The 22,086-nt window shown below is 40.0% G+C and overlaps 1 protein-coding gene across 2 annotated transcripts; it reads right to left on the reverse strand.

Moving 5' to 3' along the window:
* Positions 1 to 995: 995 nt before the first annotated feature.
* On the reverse strand, positions 996 to 19,557 carry LOC121506903 (inter-alpha-trypsin inhibitor heavy chain H3-like). Of its 2 annotated transcripts, none has more exons than XM_041782928.1 (19): positions 19,444 to 19,557; positions 18,697 to 18,857; positions 18,498 to 18,602; positions 18,064 to 18,226; positions 17,852 to 17,962; positions 14,359 to 14,487; positions 14,140 to 14,256; positions 13,787 to 13,955; positions 13,595 to 13,705; positions 10,833 to 11,014; positions 10,548 to 10,727; positions 10,330 to 10,451; positions 7,504 to 7,760; positions 6,709 to 6,753; positions 5,010 to 5,222; positions 4,366 to 4,531; positions 1,659 to 1,807; positions 1,398 to 1,485; positions 996 to 1,208 (listed from the first exon to the last, which is right to left on the reverse strand). In XM_041782928.1, exons 1-19 carry the CDS (start codon positions 19,513 to 19,515, stop codon positions 1,094 to 1,096), a joined length of 2,655 nt encoding a protein of 884 aa, XP_041638862.1. In that variant the 5' UTR covers positions 19,516 to 19,557; the 3' UTR covers positions 996 to 1,093. The 2 variants fall into 2 exon arrangements, with proteins under 2 accessions (XP_041638862.1, XP_041638863.1); XM_041782929.1 differs by having other exon boundaries at positions 18,697 to 18,938; positions 19,444 to 19,523.
* Positions 19,558 to 22,086: the final 2,529 nt, after the last annotated feature.

Raw genomic sequence — 22,086 nt, forward strand, 5'->3', positions numbered from 1 at the left:
TCATCGCTTTTGTTGGGCAAAGAGTTGACGTTTCCAAAGATGACTGATGGAAGAAAGGGCTTATATCTCCATTTCCTAGCCTTCACCTTTGCACCAGCACGGCAACCACGAAAACACCTCAAGATGTCCACTGGAATTGGATGTTGTTGTCCAGATTTGTTCTGTCTCAACGAAAGAAGCTCCTCTCTTGAATAAACTCTTCTCCCAGCAGAAATCTCCTGCTCCTTTTATGTTTTAATAGTTGTATACTTTTATGACTGAATGTTTAGGGTTGATGTTTCCATTTCTTTCTATATTTTGTGTGGACTTTTATTTTGAAAATGGGTTTTCTAATCACCTCATCGGACAGGTTATAAAAAAATCAACAAGTAGTCAGAGAGTCAACTAATTGAGGGAGAACTCAATGCAATAGCAACCAGACAGAAAGTGCACAAGGTATCAGTTTTGTAATCTTTTAAATGTTTGGTGTTTTGTCATCTGTGATAACAGTTTTAACCTATCCTGTTTGAGATGTCATACCGAGCTCACCTGAGACTGTAAACCCTGTGCTCACCATCTCACCACCAGAGCCTACAAGTAACCAGCCCAATGAGGAAAACATAGTACCTGAGTTTGAGGAAGCCCAAGGACTGACAAATCAACATGACAGCTACATTGAGGATCTACCTGTGGAGGATGCTGCCCCCTCTCCTGAGACAAGTGTTTCTGATGACGGGGAGCTCCAGCAGCCAAGACCACAGCATAGACGGCTGATTTTCATATATGACGGACTTGATTAACCAGCTTGTTACAAGCTGAGAACATCGCAACAGCACTCAAACTCTATGCCATGGACAAACACTGTGCAGCAATGCCACTTTTGACACAGAAGAAATGCTGTACACCACTGAACTGAGTTAATACCTATACACTACACTCAATCATCTGGTTTATGAGTTTTTGGAAACCCTTCAGGTTATTATTTATTCATTCAGTTCATTAGAGGGAACAAAAAATCTGGGACAAGTTTTATTTTTGAAAGTATTGTTACATGTCGAGTCACTGTCCAGTGTGTTTTTACATGAACTTTTCAATGATTCATCCCTTTTCCAAGTTAAATTTGTGCAACAATGAACCCATCCATGGACCGCTGTAGGGCGAACTCAGAGGTGACGAGCCAGCAGTTCAGCATTGGAGCAGAGGGGATACTGTAGTCAGCAGCAATGGATCTGCAAAGATAACATAAAAGATCTTGTATTTGTCTATCAGAGCTTGGCTGTGCACCACAGGGTTGATGTTAAAGAGCTTTTTAAGACAGTAAGCCCATGCAAGACAAAATGGTTAGAACAGCTTAGAGCTTGAAAGATTGAAGCACTTTTAAACATGATTATTTCATCGTAATACAGAATGAAACAAACCTGGCAGCCTGCATCTCGATGTTTTGGATTTTAAGATTTGCAAAGGGAGGGTTTTCCTGCATCACCTCATAAACTGCTGAACCAAGGGCTGAACACAGAGAGGGACAAATTCAATAAAAAAAGAGAAAAGACTGCATTTTAAGAGACTTGCCACAACATATTTGTATTTAGTGAATAATATCTCCCTCAATAACAAGCGTGAAAACATTTGTTGATTATTTCGTATCGCTGATATCAACTCAGGCAAACAAATCCACCCACCTAACATCCCTGTGAGGTTTCCGTCTGTCGGCTGTTGTCTGACAACAGGCCAGAGGAAACGAAGACCGCTTTTCTCATGAATCAAGAGGACGATCCGTGTGTCTCCGCTTACAAAATCTATTTCTTTGGGCCGTCTGATCACTGTCACACTAGAAAAGAAAGCATATTCTCTTACATTTATTAAAAGACACTTTAGTCTCCGTGTCAGCAGCAAATACTAATTTACATTAAATTGGAGTATTCTGAAATCATAAGGTGTTTTACAGTATTTCTGCAGTACTGGTGTAATGAAACTGCCGTGGAACACTCATACTGATACCCCAACAAGCTGGTATTATGTGAGCCCATCTATCAGTTCACAGTTTGATGTGAAGATGGTACAAAGAGGGGAACACGTTGTCCCCCCCAGTGCACCTCCGGGACCCTCAAGGTGAAGGAGAAGTCTCACAGAGGCCAAGAAAGGCAAAAAGTAAATCAAGCAGCAAACTCATGATCAAAAATGACACCAACAGGGAATACAAAAAAACCCAAAACAAACCTGCGGTTCCCTGTGTGTTCACTAAAGGCTGCCTCTAAAAGTTGAGGTCATGCTTTTGTTTCTGCAGCATGATCAGCTGAATCTTGGTAAGTCTTTAATTCTGAAAAGACTTTTTTATTTTGATTTTTTTCCATGCTTTAAGTTTCTGTAAAGTGAAATCCAAACATTTGTGTTAACACACTAGAGATGTTGGAATAAGGTTGCTGTAAACGTGAGAACACTGAGATCTACATGTGACTGAATTCTGGATTTAGACTGTCAGAAAGTTTTTCCTTTCCTGTCTTGGTTTAATTTGGGCAGGGCACTGTCTTCATTGAAAGCTCAGTCATTTACATGCTATGTTTTTTTTGTTTTTTTTCATTGCAAGGTAAATTTCCCCAAAATCCGCATGGTGACTGTGGGCCATTGAAAGTATCCTATTTGAGATATTTGTGCCAGAAAACAGTAAACTGAATCCCCAACTTCTGTCTCCCTCTGGCACATAGCCAGTTAGCAGCTGATCAGAGTTCACCAGAACGTCTATTGCTGGAGTTTCTCGTCTATTTTTTACTTGAACCAGATGCAGCAGGAACAAACATCTTACCTGCTGAAGGTGTGTTTTAATCCATTATTTCACTTGACTTTAGTCCAGGACGATTTAAAGAAGCAGACTGTGACTGTCTCTCTTCCAGCAGAAGTGGCTTTATTCCACACGTCTGTTGGCGTAGCAATGCTAATGTGTAGTTGAGTACTTGATGATAGACATGGTCTGTTCCTGTCAATTCTATCAAAATAAAAGCCCCCAATGCTAATCATCTGTTAAGACTTTAATTTTCAAGAGCAACATCAGGAAGTTGACTGTTTTAGGCAGCAGCTTAACAACAAATATCTCATAAATGAGAGGGGCATAACTCAGAAAATGAGATATTAGGAATACCTGATGAGTTAAATACAGAATGAGAAAATGAACAGACTTTTTAACACTAATCTGTGATAACTCTAGACTGAGCAGACAGATGATTTCTCCATTTGGGTTGCAGCATTTTTTTTTTTTTTTTTTTTTTGAAAGGATCCCATTTTTCATGAGTGGGTGTGGCTTCTGCTCATTAGATTGACACTTCCACACCATCCTAATGCAGACATTACTGCCTTTTTCACGATTTTCAAGCTTACTTTTATAAACTTTGAAATGTTTTTCATGACTGAAATTTTGGCATGGTGGTTCATAACACAGTGACCTGTCATTAAACAAACCTAAAATACAGATTATTTTGTTATAACTTTGCAGGGACTTCAAAGACATATGACATTTTTAGTCCACTGTTTTAAGGGAGCCAGCTGAATGTGACCACAGGCAACTCTGTAGACACCAGAGAGGCAATGTCATGAGTAAATAGATAAACATACCATATTTGTACTTAGAATCTAAGGTTATGACAGAGCATTTACATTTAAAAGCATTTCAGTTGACGTAAATAAGAAAGGGTTTATTTACATATTTTTACACTGAAAAAGCAAATGCAGTCATGAGAATGTTAAATATTGTTCTTCATATGTTATATTTTTCACTCTGTCTTTGTATGAAGATGTTAAAGACACAATATGTAGAATATTTGCACTCAAATGTCAATATCAATTTTAAAAATGACTAGATAGGGTACGATGTGACATCACAGGCAGAGTGAGCAGACGGATGTATTTCAGACCATTTTGAGCCTGACTGAGCAGTGGTGTTGCTCTCTGAAAGTGACATCAGTGCATACCATCTGTTCATATGCTGTATATTTTTTAGCTTAGGTCTTACATTATCTACAGTATTTCCTAGAGTTTTCAAAGAAAGAGAAATTCTTAATTTTTACAAATGTAAAGGGATATGTCTTGTCATGGTGGTGGCCATCGGTTGTGTTTCCTATCTCTTGAATTTCTCATAACAATGGAGAAAAACTTTTTAAAGTGCATTTCTGAGTTCATGCAGGTCACGACCCCAGGGCACATGTGCATTCTGGGACCACCCAAAGACAGGTTATCTTATGCTGCCATTTTTAACTTACATTACCAACCTCTTACCAGCCATAGAGAGATTTCATACAAATAGAATTCAACTCTTTGGGAAGCATAAGGATACACAAATCCAGGACTTAAGTCCTCATATAAACTCAGACCATTCCTGAGATAACAATGCAAAATCACCTATCACGAGTAATGACTTCATCCTCCTGAAGATAGATAGCTCTGCCCTGCGGGTCTTGTACAACAATTCTCAGGCCTTCAAGCTCAAACTTTGCAGTAGTTGTGTGGATGGCAATCCTTCTGAATCCTCCCAGTGATGCATCAAGCTCACCGTTCACTAACAGCCCTAGAGCAAAAGAAAGTGTTGGAGAAACAGATACTTTCCTTAAAGCTACACTGAGGAGTTTTAACTGGTTGTGGATCAGATCCAAAATAACACTGATGTCTCTATATGACATACAAGAACAAACAAGTCCATCAGTGACAAGACTAATACTGTATTATATTCAATTTCTCTGTGATTTAAACTGCATTAACAAAACAACAAGAACTCCTGATTATACATTGGGATCCACTGCATTAATTTTTGTTTAAATGCATAAACTGTACAGTATGATAAAGACATTTTATTAAAGGCTCAATATAAACCTGTTTGATTTGTAATAACGTACAAGATAAAGACACACAGTGTTCAATGATTTATGACTGACAAAAAGTAAATGACGAGAAGAGGAGAAGAAGAAAGGGTGAAATATCAAAGTTCCACTGATGAGGCTGGTTTTTTTTTTAGGATTAATGATGGCACATGAAGAAACATTACTGACCTCCGTTAGGATGGTAAAGAAGTTGAAGATTGATGTTTCCATTGACATTATAACACAGTGGGAGAGCCTGGTTCTCAGTTTTACGTAAAAACTGGGTGACATGAACAACTGGATTTGGAACAGGAGGTGGAGGGCGGGCTGGAAGAGGAGGTGCAAATCTGACAGGAGGACTTGCAGGGCGCATATGATGTAAATTGGGAGAGAGAGGAGCCGCTGAGGAACATACAGAGTCACACATTCAAAGAAAACTCTCAAAATGGTTGTCATCAGAATTTTTTTTTTTTTTTCTTTTGGGCAGAGGCATTAAACACTCTTCTTTGACATTCACATGAAAAATCAAATAAATCAAGTATCATGTTCTCACTTTAACAACATTTTAGAGACAACACTATCAGGATATAACTGCTCATTTATCTCAAATATTTGTTCTCCCTTTATTATCACTGGCAAGAACATCTCAGTAATGATGCCCAGTGCTGTCAACATGTTGGACCTAGCTCCACTAAATTTATTATGTGCAGCTAGATTAAAAGCTAAACCAAATTAAAGTCCACCACACATCCCCACAAGCTAATGACTTTCCTCCAGATTTATTTAAATACTTCCAATCAGTTAAATCAATGTTAGCATCTAGGGTTCATTCTTCTGGTGTAACCAGAGCTTCATAACTTCACCTTCATGCAGGCCCAAAAGTGCTGCAATGATGACTTTAGTGTTGCAGCCAAGACATGTGTGCACAGAAGTTTCTCCAGTCTTTTCTTCTTTATTTTAAACTAAACAAGACAACTAAATCTCTGTAACTTGCCTTCAATACTTCCTCTGGCTGCTGATACAGTGCTACAGTTTCTCTCCTTGTTGCTAACATAAGACTGCTAACAACAACAGAGTCTTCTTCTACTCACTTCTGTCATAGTTGAAACTTTGCTCACTGATGACACCCTGTGACAAAATTGTGCAGCACATTTGAATTGTTGCAAGGTTAACAACGGCCTAAATAACATTACAGCTTAGAGGAATAAATGAGTATTGAGCATTTACCTCAATACTACAACATGAAATAAAATATTTTACAACCTTTGTAACTGAATTGAACTGAATTACTCCATGTATTGAACAAAAAATAGTGAAAGGGGTTCCTCAAGTTACCTCAGGTCAACAATAAAAGTTTTCACTGACCTCTCATATTTGCATGAAAACAAAGTGAGTTGAGGTTTTATAGGTTTTAAATTAACTTCACCAAGTGATGACAAATATTTGTAATGTCCTTACAACTTTTACAAGTTTGTAACTCCTTTTAAACACTGACATAAACAATTATAGAACTGTATCAAACTAATAATGTTTTCTGGTGCAACCGCTGTAACCAAGCGGTTTAGAAACTGGTTGAAAGGAGGACATTTAGGCATTAATTTAACTTTCTTTCAACCAGAGAGCGATGTTGAAATCCTCTCACTTGTTTAACTTGTTCATTTAGTTATTTGGATCACATAAACATAAATTGTTGCCTTTCCATTTGTATGTATGAAAATTTCTAGTCATTGGTTGTTGATAGGAAATTTTACATGAATAATCCACTCAGGAAACCCAAACCTTTTAAGGTTGTGTGAACTGATCAGTCGTGGTTTATAACAACTCTTTTTATCATCAATTCAATGATAGAAAATGGTTATAGCTGGAAAAGTTTAAAAAAAAAACTTACCAAAATGGTTATAATCATAGTTATCATCATAGGCTGCAGGAGTATCTGCAAAAGAATATTCGTTGTCATGTATGTAAAATTTTCTCTTTAACAAATATTTTTTAAAGCTATATCTGACAACATTACACATTCAAGTAACTGCAGACATTTCTCATATCACAGAATGGTTGAACACTACATGAGTACTCAAAGTCATTTATAAAGGTTGTGGAAGTCTTCTTTGATGTACATCCTGTCTCAATTTATCATTCATAAAAAAAAAACACTTAAATATCATAATATCAAGTAAAGGTGTCACATGTCTCCCAAAACTGAGTATTAATTCAAGATCATGACGCCATGTTTTGTGCACTTATCCTATTTTTTTTTTCCAAAACCCCATTTTCAAAAAAGTGTGGGTGCTGTGTAAAATGTCAATAAAAACAGAATGTAATGAAAAGGTTTAAGTGAATTTAGTGAACATTATCTAATAAATAAGAAACCTAGATTTTTATTCAACTCACAGCACTAGAAGTTTTCACTTGCAACTGGGAATTAAGAATAAAAAAGATTGAATGGATCTTTTTAGTTGATATTGATTAATTAGCTTTCTGATTTTCACATTGACTTGCTCACTATCACTGGAATTATATTAATACATTTCAGTAACTGCTTTCCCTCTGTGTTACTACATCACTTAAAATCATATAACATTTCCAATCTGCTCCGCCCAATAAGAGCGAAATCCTGAAAAAAATGTTTTGAACACTCTTTTTCTATTGTGTTTGATGTTTTGCTCATATTTGTGTTACTCACGAAAAACCATTGGACTTCCAAAACCTCCTACAAATCCGGCACTTCTAGGACCTGCTGGCCCGGGCATGGGAACCTGCGAGTAGGTGCGTGTGTCCTGTGTGGTTTCACCTTCCTTGGGCTTATGAAGCACATCTGCACTCTCCCCTGGAGGCTTGGTGACCACCATGGATGTCAGTGGAGTCACAAAGCTGTACTTTAGTGACAGCTCCAAAGCCTCTTGCTTAGCGTTCTCTTTCTCAGGACCAGAGAGCCGCAGTCTGAGGTACAAGTTGTGTGTATGGTATGATAAACAGAGAAAAAAAATAAGAAGAAAGACAGTTAAGGTATCCAGGTACTGGCATCATTTTACAAAAAAACAAACACATTTTTTATTTTAATGAAAGCTACCCTCAGGGGAAAATACAGAACCCTGTTTTGTTCTGGGTTTGGCTTTGGTATATAAAGTTCTTGCATGTAAGCTGCTGTTGTGCTGGTGTTCCATGTCAAAAATGCTACCATGCAGCTCTGTGCAGTACTCTGAGTTTTATTGGAGGGGGTTACCCACCTGTGCAGACTGACTTCCTCTAAAGTCTAAAAAGTTTTGTGAAAGAGTATCAAACTTGCTTCCTGTTTTGTTACATTGCAGCTGTAATGGGTGGTGGTTTTGTTAAGCAAGTGGTGAATTAGTTTAAATGCATTCTGTGCTGGTAGTATTATTTGATAGGAGATAAGTACAGCCTCTGCTACAGCAGTGCTATGGTAGCATTTTTCAGCTAGGCAGCACATCTGGACAGAACACCAGTTACTGTTAAAGGTGTGTAATAAGCCTGCTGGATGTAGCTGATAAAACAAGAACAGTCATATTTGCCATCAAACATCAGAAACCTACTTTGGCGGTGACGTTATGAGTATTATGGAAGGCCCACTTTTACGTCTATATTACATTGTAAATTCTGGAAAAGTCAATCTGCCACTGGTGACAAGTTTAGTGGTCACGTGTCATTTTTCACTATTACTGTGTTACTGACAACAAAGTTTATCATAAATTAATCAAATCAAAATGTAAAGGTTTAAGCTCTTTAATACATAACTGGTAAATAATATATACACTATATTGCCAAAAGTATTTGCTCACCTGCCCTGACTGGCATGTGAATTTAAGTGACATCCCATTCTTAATTCATAGGGTTTAATATGACATCGGTCCACCCTTTGCAGCTATAACAGCTTCAGCTATTCTAGGAAGGCTTCCCACAAGGTTTAGGAGTGTGTGTTTATGGGATTTTTTGACAATTCTTCCAGAAGCGCATTTGTGAGGTCACACACTGATGTTGGACAAGAAGACCTGGCTCCCAGTCCCCGCTCTAATTCATCCCAAAGGTGTTCTATTGGATTGAGGTCAGGACTCTGTGCAGGCCAGTCAAGACCCATGTCTTTATGGACCTTGCTTTATGCACTGGTGCACAGTCATGTTGGAACAGGAAGGGGCCATCCCCAAACTGTTCCCACAAAGTTGGGAACACGGAATTGTCCAAAATCTCTTGATATGCTGAAGCATTCAGAGTTCCTTTCACTGGAACTAAGGGGCCAATAACCCCACACCATAATCTCCCCTCCACCAAACTTCACACTAGGCACAATGCAGTCAGACAAGTACCGTTCTCCTTGAACGCGTCTCCACTGCTCCAGAGTCCAATGGCAGTGTGCTTTACACCACTCCGTCCAACGCTTTGCATTGCACTTACTGATGTATGGCTTGGCTGCAGCTGCTCGGCCATGGAAACCCATTCCATGAAGCTCTCTGCACACTGTTCTTGAGCTAATCTGAAGGACACATGAAGTTTGGAGTAGGGCTGGGTATTGCTAAGAACCTCACAATTCAATTCGATTCTTTAGGTTGTGATTCAATTCGATATCGATACGATATTGATTTAAATGCTTTGATGTTGATTCAGTAAGAAGTAGAAATACACAAATGACCTGTTGACAATTTTTAATAATTATTTTCATGCCCATGTGAACATATGTGGTAGGTCACCTCACGTTTTTTTAGCAATAAAACATCTGAAAATAAAAATTTGCACAATAATAACTTATTTGTGCATAAGGAGGACAAAAGTAAAAATCTTGCCAGTTTTGTATAAACACTGAAAAAGGAAAATGCATGTAAAACTTAATAATATTTCTTTCCTCTTGAAAATTGTGATAAACCTCACATAACATGGTTATGGTTGGTTGTTGTTTGGTCGAGTACAGCCTCTGTCCATACAACGGGAATCACACGCACAGTGACCCCCACTGGCCAGGAGGAGAATCGATTCAGAGGATTTGCTGAATCGATATTGAATTCGGGAGAAAAATTGCAATGCATCAATTAAACTATATTTTTACCCACCCCTAGTTTGGAGGTCTGTAGCGAGTGACTCTGCAGAAAGTTGGCGACCTCTGCACACTATGAGCCTCAGCATCCGCTGACCCTGCTCTGTCATTTTACGTGGCCTACCACTTCATGGCTGAGTTGCTGTCGTTCCCAATCGCTTCCACTTTGTTGTAATACCACTGACAGTTGACTGTGGAATATTTAGGAGTGAGGAAATTTCAAGACTGGACTCGTTGCGCAGGTGGCATCCTATCACAGTACCACACTGGAATTCACTGAGCTCCTGAGAGTGACCCATTCTGTCACAAATGTTTGTAGAAACAGTCTGCATGCCTAGATGCTTGATTTTATACACCTGTGGCAATGGAAGAGATTGGAACACCTGATTTCAATTATTTGGATGGGTGAGTGAATACTTTTGGCAATATATATATATAATGAGGAAAGGTGTTTGACATCACACTCACTCTTTCTCGAGAAGCTGTTTGACTGTGAGGTAGGCCCAGACCCTCTGGATGTTACTGTCAGACGCTGTCCCAGTCAACTCCACTGAAGGATTTGTTTCCGTAAACACCATCCTTGTGTTCCTCTGTCATTGTCCAAAGGAATTCAGATGTGAGTGTTTCTGAAACTTTTATATAGCTCTAAGAATTTAACAGCTGGTTGGAGGGGGGTAAGTACTTACTGAAATGGCAATAACTTGTGGAGTGAAGGTTTCAATGTTGTTGTCAGTGATTTGACCCGCCACAACAATCTCAGAGCCATTATAATACTGACTGAAGTTAGTCTGGGTCACATTAACCCCACCCTCATAAATCATCGTCACATCTGTCAGCAAAGGAGTGGCCACCTCTTCATAGAAACCCTGTTGAAATCCAGTTTGGGCTCAACATGAATGTTTAGTTTTTCCACAGTGACTACAGCATTTTATCAGTATTTGTGGTAGAGTTACAGTAGTGATTGGAAGTACCTTCAGCTGTAAATCAGCATCAGAGTCTTCATAAATCCTCCGTGCCACACCGTTGTTCTGCAGTGACATCTTTTCAAGGAACTCAAAGTTGACATCAAAGCCGAAACCGAGACAGTAGAGAGGGAATTTACCGTTGATGGCCTCTCTTACATTTGACTGAATTGCTTCCAGATTTGTCACACCTGCAGACAGAAGACCAAGGTCAAGTTTAATCAAAGATTGAAAATGAACTAAAGTTCTAACCTGATATGCCAGATAGACTGATTCACGTATGCATTCATTGGAATATATATTTCACAGCCACCCATACAAAGTGTTTGGGAAGGGAGGGACTTTAAGAAAAACTCTTGAAAGGTGATTGGAGGAAGATCCTGTCTGTCACATACTGTACAATACAAGCCAATCAGAGCGACAACACAGAATGAGGTACGATGCATGTGTTGCTCCTTCAGTAACATGAGCTCGGCTGGTAGGTGCTGTCATAGTTTATTAACAGTGGAGCTTGTTGGCAGATAAAACTAAGGTTGAGGCCGGTCAGGACAAGTGCAAAAACATCTTCCTTACCAAGAAAAGCTCTCGATGTGGTTCTTTGGTACTCTTTCAATAAAGAAATGCTGCCCAGACCTGATAAAATTGCTGTTATACTGCATCTACATCTGCTCCACTAGCAGCCATTGTAAGCCATATTGAATAACTGCAATAGGTTAGATGGGAGACAAGCAAAAACATCTTTTCCTCCATGTAAAACTCTCTGTGTAGTTCTGTGCTCTTCTTATAATAAAAAATGTGGTCCAGTTCCAATAAAACTACCACTGTACTATAGCTACATCCAAGCTAATTGCTACACTGATGGCAGCCATTGCTACCAGCCTCCAGAACAGCTAAACCTTGCTAGTAGATACTGTCTCATTCTTGTCAAATGATGCTGACTGGTCAAGTCAATTCTTGGACAAGATACAGTCCCTTCAGATTGGAGCTTTCTGCTTTGCAAAGTTACTAAAAATCCCATTAACAGTAAAACCAAACAACTAATCTGTTGTGAATTTAGGGTAAGTTTGGAAAATTGGACTTGATTGATGCCAGGTGAGGTGTGGGAGCATATGCTGATTCAGCACTTCGCCACATCAACCCTGGTCCTGAACTGCTCTAGCCTCCTTGTGGCCATCCTTCAGGCCTACACCAGGCCCATGTTCCATCTCTCCAGGTATCCTCCCTCCATGATGTATGCATTCCCCCCTGGTGTCTGGTCCAGCACACTGGGTCCTCTGCACTCATTACGCAGTGGATGAGCAGGATTAGGCCCAGCTGATCCTTCCCCTCCCTGGTCTTCTGAATATGTCATTATTAGACCCACAGTCTTGCCAGTGATACCGATAGATGGGTCGAAGACAAGTTGTCATGAAGGAGTCCATTCAGTGATTCTGGCCATCATTCAACAACCAGGACACAGAAGAGTAAAGTAAAAACCAGAGACACCAGGGACTGAAATACTCTGAGTTTCCTCCACGTGCTCAGAAACTGGGAACGCCACACTGTCTTGCTCAGTCACTCTAAGCACAAGTTCAAGTCTGCCTCCCAGTCAGTGAAGGTAGGTGAACTGCTCTACGGTGGAAATGTTCTCACAAATGACAGACAATTATTTGATGGCAGCATCCAAGGCATCCCCAAATGCCTGTATCTTTGTTTTGGACCGGGAGACATGCATTCCCAACCATTCAGGCTCCTCACTCAGCAAGTTAAGATCCCCCACAAGAATCCCAGCATCATCAGTAAGTCCAGATAAGTGATCAGCACTTGCACTGAGTGTAATGTAATACCCATGTAATTGTTTCACTCTCACACATCTCCCTTTCCCTTCCAGGTAGGAACAGTAATGCCACTCTTCCAGTCGGAAGGGATGATACCTGTTCTCCATAAGGAGCAGATGAGAGTGTGCAACATATGCCTGTGCAACACCTGGCTCCCCAAGGTGACCAACATCCAGTCAGATTTGATCAGAGTCAGCCATCCTGGGGAACCTCAGCTGAAATTCCAGGGTCGTGACCAGATGCCAATGGTCACTACTAAAGAACTGTGCAGTCCCTAAACAGCCTCCAGCATCCACCTACAAGTACATGGTCAGGCTCCTTCTTCGTGATGCCATCATTGGAAAACCAAGTCCAGCACCATGAATCAGGTCACTTGAACCACAACCTAGCGATCCTCAAGGTTTCAGCCCCTGGGACCAAATCTACCACCAAGTTGAGTCTGGTGTATAACACTTCCTTTGCAGAGAGTTCACTCACTATTGGAGCATAGACTGCAATGAACAAGACTGATCCTAATGAATGGGTCAGTCTGGCATGCAGAAAACACTGACTGATGGACTTAACCTCTAATATAAAGGGGGCCAGTTGACTCACAATTGCCACTGACACCCCCTCGGGGTGGCATTAATCAACACAGCCAGACCTCTTGTAGGTCTCTCTATCCACACTAGTCTAGCCAATGCCAGGGGGTCCTCATCTCAGACAAGGCAGCAAAAGCAATCCCAAGCCAGGCCAGCTCCCCTGACATCACAGAAATGTAAGAATCCTTCTGAAGAAAAATCAAATTCCAGGCGCTGACCTGGAAGACTGCCTCAAGTTGAGCCAAACAGTTGAGAACAGATCGACGACACCTCAACCCTCCGGGACGTGCTTACTGTGTGTGCTTGTATCAACAATGATAAAGTTCAGATTTATTTATTGTGCAGCCTCAAAGTGCATAGATGTTATTGTTACCTGAGGTTGGGTCTCCATCTGTGAGCAGTATGAGGATAGATGCTGAGCCTTCTCTGGGATGTCTGTTTAGCATAGATGTTCCTTCTAAAACGGCCCGGTTAATGTCAGTGGCTGGAAATATGAAAAATAAATATAGTAGTATCTTCCTGTCAAAAGTGTATCTCTAAATACAAAGTGAAAAAAAAGACTCACCTCCTCTGGATTGAATGTTCTGTGCAAAAGTTTTGGCACTAGCCACATTTTGTTCATTAGCCTGGACAAGTTCTCGTTTCCAGTGAAAAATACTGTCATCAAAAGTGATCAGACCAAAGAAGTCATCTTCTGCCAGGTCGTTCAAGATATGAATCAGTGCGATTTGGGTCTGGTGAAAAACATTATTCACAAATAAGGATGTTTGATTATCAAACATGACGTTATATAAAACTTAGTTGATGTTTATCACTTAATCTTCAGTCATAGAAATTAAATGCCTCAAAGTGAAATTAAAATGCATTCACTTCTGCTGTTGCATTTTGTCACAAACTCAGACTCTCATAAAACTGTACCTGCTGTATTTTCCTCCCGTGCATTGAGCCACTTTGATCAATGACAAAGATCACATTTTTTGGTATCCGGGCAAGATTAGATGGAGCAAAGTGATGAACAAAGTACCCCGATGATTTCTACTAGAAGTAAGAGCAGATGTTGAGTGGTTAGAAAATTATGTTATATTCAAAAACTGCTATGCTAATGTTACTAATAGAGTTAGTAAAGGTCAGATTTACCTTGATGTCTCCAAATGAGGTGTCCCTGTTGACGTCATAAACAATGACCAGATCTCCATTCATACCTTGCTCTCCACAGGTGTCACATGATTTCTGTTGATCCTCTGTTGGGTAGAAATACAGCCACGCCTGGAAACAGGGAAGTTAAAGTTTTGCTTTTGTCCAAAGGAGTTCCTTTGACAGCATGCTCAGTCTTATGCTTTGTCTAAATACAGTTTGGCAACTATTTAAAGTTGTATTAAAATTCTCATAGACATACAGTAGCATACATCAGTTGAGATGACATAGAAAGATATGGGCCACACTCAAAAAAATAACTTGTTCAGTGAACGTAATAAAATCATGGAAAGTGGTTCCACCCAAGTAAAATGCATTAAATTAGCCAGAAACAATTTTGTTGAGTGACCTAAATGCAATATTGTTGGGTCAACATGATGTATTTGTGTTCCTCTTACTTAATTACCATGGTTCAGGCCAACCAGATTTGTTCTTATAAAGCGTCCTTGGGTTTCTTAAAAGGTGCAATATAGATTCCAGGTATTAATATTGTTATTGTTAAGGGCAATTGTAACAGACATGATTATCTTGGACCTTTTAAAAATGTTTAATATTGTGGTGAGCTGTGTAGAGGAACAGCTCAACACAAGCTGACAGAGTTTAACAAGCCCTCGTGCAATAAACAAGAGTAATGAATTTTTAAGTTACAACACAAATATAGACACATACAGACAGTGTAGTCTGCAGCATTAACCCCCTCCCTCATAGTATCATACTTGGGAAAACATTTTCCCCTAAAAACATGGACCAATAAACAAAACATGCATAATTATAACTTTGCAATCAAACACGAACATTATAGAACAGTAGAAGAGCAAATTCTTTTGCACAAAACAATCCCAGAAGTCCCTGCTCCAGGAGACTGCTTCCTGGATCGGCACAATATGATTACGAGTTGAGTTGGCTTTGCCAGGGAGGGGCGGGGGCACACCTTTTACCATGGCCTTCGACTGATATAAAATAGAGAGGGGTACTCCTACTTAAGAATATGCTCATTACTGCCACCTACTGGTCTGGAGTTGTAACCAGAGGTGATTAGCAATTTGAACTCATTGGAATTAGGTTGTGTTAACATAAATTAGTCTAGTAAGTTTGAAGTTGTTGCATGTTATGTTAAAACTACATGATTTGAATGTGTTCAACCATACAACTTGATTTTATATAGTAGAAGCTACATGTTAGACTTACGTTCATGTAACATACACCCATGTTGGTTTTTTTGAGTGCAGAATCAGCAGAATCAGCAGCAGTTGTTAATAATGAGCGCTAGCCCATATAACATTTAGAGAAGAAACCATGAGAAGGGCCTAATGCTGCCTGTCGTTATTGTTTATTTTTTCAATTTAAGTTTATTAAAAAGTGTCAATTAGTATTACTACAACCTACCCTTTTGGCACAGTGACAGTAGTATACATTTAGAGTAGACTGAAGAGTAGCTGAGACTAGGGCTGGGCCATTATGGTAAAAATTAATGTAACAATAAACTGAACTTTACACAGGGCCTGAATCTTGGTGCAGGATTGCAGGAAACACACACACAAAATAAACTAAGTAACTTTAAAAACGCACATTGTAAAATTTGCTAGAATTGTCATGAGATGTACTCAGATGCTTCAAACAACTTCTTAGACACACAATATACCTTTGTTCTGCATGACTGATTGTGCCTTTTCTCAACCACAGACCAATTCATGAGAGTTGCACACAAGTGTATAAACTGGGTAGGTGAGTGAAATTTTGGGATGGGATAAATTGTTGACTAAAAACGTGTTGGCGATTACAGCTCTTCAGGAGGAATGGCAGGCGATCCCACAGTGACAGATCAATGGCCTTATTACATCTATGACTCGGAGAGTGGCCGATTTGGTGCGAGCAAATGGAGGTCATACCAGATATTGAAATTTGGACTTGTAAGAATGGATGGTAATGTCAACTTTTTATTGTGTGATTGAATAAACTGTTTCCTTGATTCCTGATTTTTGTATGTCTCCCACAAGGTGTGTGCAATAAGAACAATAACTGTAATTGGAAATATAGTTCATGAATTACAAGTAATATATTCATGAATTTCAATGTGTGTTTTTAAAGTTACTTAGTTTATTTGATTCCCGCAAGTTTTGCTCTCTTAAGGCCAAAAAATCCCACATATAATTACTTGACAATCATTTTGTCATATTGCAAACATTTGCGCAGCTCAGGAAATGACAACATGTTGCAGCAGATGAGCGATGTAAGTCTGGATGACGAGAGTATCACTTCCTCTCCCACTCCTCACGCACATGTGGGCAACTGTGAGCTGAAGTGACTGGGACAGTGTAGCTTCCAGTGGCCCATCCAGGTAGGTTATAGCGGCACACAGAAGATCGCCTTTCATGATAAACCCATCCATAATCTCCCTCTGATCTCTAGAGTGGTGCATAGTCAGCATCCTGTAACATTTGAATCAGTGAAGACCTGAAGTACCAGGATGTGGACTACAGTAGACCTCTTAAGTGTAAAGCTCGACTGTTCAGCCCATTGGTGTTGGAGCAGTGGATCATGGATCCTGTTCAGCAGTATCACTCAGATACTGAGAGAAGTCTAATACTCCTGTAGATGTTACACTCTTACACATCAACTTTTCCCCCCCAGATCAGAGCAGCAATGCCCCTCTGTCAGTAGTAGGGATTACGGCTGTTCTCCATATGGAGCAGATGAGAGCATGCAACCACAGAAGAGCGGATTCACCACCCGCCTTGACGATCTCAGGCTGGATCATGCAAACACCTGGTACTATCCCTGCCTTCAGCTTGTTCACTGCCTGTAGAGTCTCCTCGACAGCTGGATCACAGCTTACAGGGGAGTCCACACTCCCTGAGGCATCCATTTAGAGCTCATGACTTGGAATAAAAAAAAGAATACTTCCATCTTTTTGAGCTTGTAGCAGGCTGAATGCTTTGCAACACCTGGCAGTCTGTCACATGACCACACAGCCAATGGTGTGTTTTGAAGGGGAAAGCTGATTGGTAGAGAGAAAATTACAAGGGGAAAATTGAAACAACCAACATGGCAGATTTACACAAGTGAGAGGCTCTAAATGTTGCTTTTGATTATTTATGATGAGAGAATATCGTCCTTTTTAAAGACTATCTTTTATGTAAAATGGGTCGTTTCTTAAGCTAAGATAACTGAAATTGAAATGCTAACCCAGTTATCCCCTTAATGGCCATTGAAATTATGTGGTAGCATCAAGCCAACATAGTTGTACAACCATGCCATCTGTCAGAAATTGCCCCGTTCCCTCATCAGCTCCTTTGGAGAATAATGCAGTAAGCCAGAATGAATGGAATACCATCATGGAGCCGTTATGTTTGTAAAGCTGAATAGTACATTTTGGTTTGGGTAAGATGGTAACAATTGAACAAATATCACACTATTGCACTCTTTCTATCAGTACCTGTTTGTCTGCAAGTGTTTTGGTGATGGCATTAGCCATGGCATTGGTGCTCAGTCCTCCTGTCACCTCCAAGAAATTGATCCCAGCATCCTCATTTATGTGTACATCCACCTAGTAATGAGAATTGAAACAGATAAGGGTATGATGTCACTCCAGTAGCGTGTCCCTGGCTCATCAATCAGTCAATAAATGAATGAACAGGATATTCATACCTTGAAGTCTTTTACAGGCTGCATGGGTCGAGCGTGGATTTGCAGCTCATACTTGCCCAATTTGCGTTTCAGTAGTTCCTCATACGTAAGTTCAAAGGTGACTTTTTTGTGAGCTGCTACATTTACTGAAGTCTTGAATTCCTCAAGAGTCCTTCCAACAGAGCTTCAACAGAGAAGATGATAATGGCATTAAAGGAGAGGTTCCCAAACTCCCTTATGTGACACAATGCATACTGATGGCCTCTCATCGGAGGTCAAGCCCTTCAGATCATTTTAAATCATGTTTTCCCCTTTTTTGAAATAAGAAAATAAATTGAGAAAGGTCAGAAAAAAATTGCTACTGAAAATATATTGTTTTTTCCTCTCTCATCCCAAAGGACACAGAAAAACTTTCTAGAAATCACCTGGCAGGATCTCATCTACTGATCATGTACCTGACAATCCCTGCACTCTGACCTCGGGACACAGCATCAGTGTACTGCTGCTTAGCGACTTCCTTAGCTTTTACAACTCCATCGTATGGCTGCCCATCAATAAACCTGAGGAACAATCACAACCTTTTGTTGGTACAAATGATTCATTATTTATTTATGTCAACTGTTAATATTGATGAGTCATGATTTTTTTACCAACATTCTGAATTTACTGATGAAGGCATTCTTGGGAATCCGGACTTGAAACTCTACTTCCTTCGACATGTCCATTCGATTGGCCACACGGCTTGTGATGACAGTGGTTGCATAACGACTGCTCACTGTTGAGTTGATGTGAAAGCTGTAGATGTCCCAGTCATCCTGTGCAAATACCAGAAGCCCATTTCACTATTATTAGTAAATGACTTTGTTGATCCCTCTGGCAACAGACTGGCCAAAGATCTGATGATGATGAAAACAAAGGTGGGTAGCATCAGAGAATGTCATTGGTTTACGCAGAAAAACACCCCATCCTGGATTATTTTTTATCTGATCATTTCATGCGGTTTAGTCCTGTTATCCCTTACACTTAACTTAATGATTAACATCATGGGGACCAGCTTTGTGTCCCTAAAAGGGGGCATAGTCCTAACAGTATCCCTGTGTAAACACATTCACACACTAATACTCATGAAGGGTCGTGTTGTTAAACACCAACTTTCAAGAATTCCCTTCTGCATCAGTGTAGCCAACTTCATTTCAAAGCTTGCATTTTTGCATAAACATTGCAAAAACATTTTAGTGCTAGTATTTAACAGAGACAAAGTTCAGTGTGGGGAAACTTCAGACAAATGCTGCAGATCCTCCCAAAAAGTCACACCAAAGCTTCAGATGTGTTTTAATTTACCAGGTTAAGTTCCTTGACTTTGCTTCCTTATAGCTTTTACAAAGTATGCAAGTTTCCTACCTTGTCTGCAAGTGTGGTAACCAAAGCTGACAGCAGCCCAAAAAGGACGAATTGCACCACAGCTCGTGCCATGATGTCTCCGACCAGAGTGCGATCCAGTCAGCTGGAGCTCTCTTTTAAACTCAGAGGAGGACAGCATGTGTACATAAGATTTTTAACAGGCCAATCTCTGTTTACCCCACAGAGGACAAACCCGCCCACCCATGAAAACACTCTACCACCCACACATACACACTGCAGACTGCCAGGAATCAAAGGTAGCTGATCAACACGATCAAACTTATGGGAGGTATCATTGCCGACATGAGCTTTGCTGTCAGCAGTGAGACTCACTGCTCAGACTTTGGCATCAAATAGAAAGCTGTTCTTGCAAACAAAGGGAACATTTGAAGTAAATTTACATTTTCTGTGAAAAAAAGGTGAAAGAAATTCTACAGTATCAAGCAAAATGGATTTTTTATTTCCAGCTTCTGTGAGAGAGTAGCGCTCTGGTGAAGGTGAGAAATGGTTGAGAACAGATGATAGAGCAGGCAAAAGTAATTGTACACCTATTCTTTAATGCAAGCCCTAAAGAGATCAAAGACAGGAGTTGTTGGGAAAATGTAAATGTACAGTGGGTAACGTTTGTCCTTGTAGCATTTAGCAGAACTAAACTGGCAAAAATGGAACATAAAATTTATAAATGGGCCTATCTTATCCAGTATTAAAACACCTGAATGTTTTATTATTGTTTTACTATTATTTGGTCGCTGTTGTGGTACTGTGTAACCAGTTAAAAAGCCAAAATCCAAGATGGTGGAGCAGATGTGATTCTGGTTGACCATGATGTGAAGTTAGCAAGTGGTTAAGAGACACATGGACAACTTTACAGCTTCATACATTATAAACGTATTGCATACTTTGATACAAATGTGATGCATGCTGTCCCTCAGACATACTAGTGGCCTTAGCTTTGCTATGCATTTATGCTGCCCCACTTGAGTGACTGGTTCAGCTTCATTACGTTTTATAGTGCTTAAATATAGGTTGTTTTCACCAAGTGGTCCGGCTCAGAATGGTGTGAACGGGACACGCTTTTTATTGCGTTTCCATAGAACAAAAGTTGGAAAGGGTCCCAAAAAAACGACCCATACCACCCCACTTTTCGGCACCCTTCTGTAGGGGTACCAATCTTACCTATCCGTACCAAAAAGGTGGAGCTACACAAACAATAACAGGGGGTTGCACTGACGACATGACACAGCTGCTTAACTTCTCGGCTCAGGGCTGCAAAACACGGGAGTCTGCGCTGTGAGGAGCAGGCAAAAAGGAGAGAAAAATGGACTAATATCTGCTAAATTGGGATATTTGGACTCAACAGAGATCCAAACTGTTTCCTAGTCTGTGGATATTGATACCTGGCCACAAATCACGTTTCCTGACGTTAAAGTCAGGTCAGTCTGGACCTGACTTTAAGTACACAAAGCAGAGCCCGAAGGCTCATGTCAGCCTGGTCTAATGCTTTAGTTTTGTGAATACGAAGCCTTAGAACAGTTGATTATATGTACTTCAACTAGTTATTAATCCACCTCTTACTTTAGGTAACCTGTGAAAACATCGCTCTGTGGTTGTTGGACTTGTTTGTAAAACTTCGGGCATCAGCCTATTTTAAAATGAGATCAGGGCACCCAGGATTTCTGACTTAATCTAAATTGATTTTAACACCAGCTAAACTTTGACCTTATTTTTATTGTGGCGAATTCTCACAGAACAGCTCTAAACTTTCATATTTTGTCGTATAAACTGTTATAGACTAGATCAGTTCACATATTAACATACAGTTACAACACAAAACGTCTCTGTACACGTATTCCATCAGCTGAGGAGCTGCACTGACAGCTGTTAACATCATTAAGATGTATTTGTTTTTAAAAAACACTCTCAGCTGAATTAAAGCTGTTTAATGCTTATTCCCTGGTGGTTTCTGTCACTCATCCTTCCTATAACTCTGCGGCTGGACCAGCTGACTCACGCTGCATGGGACCTCACATTCATCGCCTTTACAGCCCGCCTACCAAGTGAGGGCCCAGGTGTCTGTGGAAACGCAAACTATTTTGAGCTTTAGCGTACCAAACCGTACCAAACCGTTCTGAATCAAACTGGACCCCCTGATGGAAACACAGCTTTAGCCTCCTTGCCCCTTTTTAGAGACTTTTTAGCCTGTTTTTGCCAAGCAATTTTACAGACATTTTAGTGCTCTTCTAAAGACATTTTAATATATTTTACTCTAGTTTTACTGGGGAAAAAGAAATGTCTGATGACCATTAAATCACTGTTGCACCAAAACCTGTCCTTTTAACCTGTCCTCACCCGGTTTCAAAAGACCTGAGAGTTTTAACTAATTTTATCCCACAAATTTAAGAGTTTTAACTCCTTTTTTAACATATGCTCAACACACCAAGGCCAGATTGAGGTTTATGAATGTAAGAGAACATTGACCCTGAACTGCATTATTTGGGTGTGGATGTCAGACTTTGTAAAATTACACATAGTGTGATTTCAGCTGGACTTAAAAGTCTACATGCATTTTAAAAGTCAATTTTAGTTTAAACTAGAAAAGCACTCAGAGAGCGCAGACCTCCATCATTAGCCCTATCTCTCAAT

The sequence above is a fragment of the Cheilinus undulatus genome, linkage group 3 (genome assembly GCF_018320785.1).
Source record: "Cheilinus undulatus linkage group 3, ASM1832078v1, whole genome shotgun sequence".
Lineage (NCBI taxonomy): Eukaryota > Metazoa > Chordata > Actinopteri > Labriformes > Labridae > Cheilinus > Cheilinus undulatus.

Bases quoted from the DNA above. Each gene is read 5' to 3' on its own strand.
- LOC121506903 (XM_041782928.1), bottom strand. From the start codon at position 19,515: ATGGCACGAGCTGTGGTGCAATTCGTCCTTTTTGGGCTGCTGTCAGCT. The intron at 14,488-17,851 runs GTACTGATAGAA...CCCTGTTTCCAG, and splicing joins AAACACTTGCAGACAAACAG to GCGTGGCTGTATTTCTACCC. The intron at 1,209-1,397 runs GTTTGTTTCATT...TTATCTTTGCAG, and splicing joins ATCGAGATGCAGGCTGCCAG to ATCCATTGCTGCTGACTACA.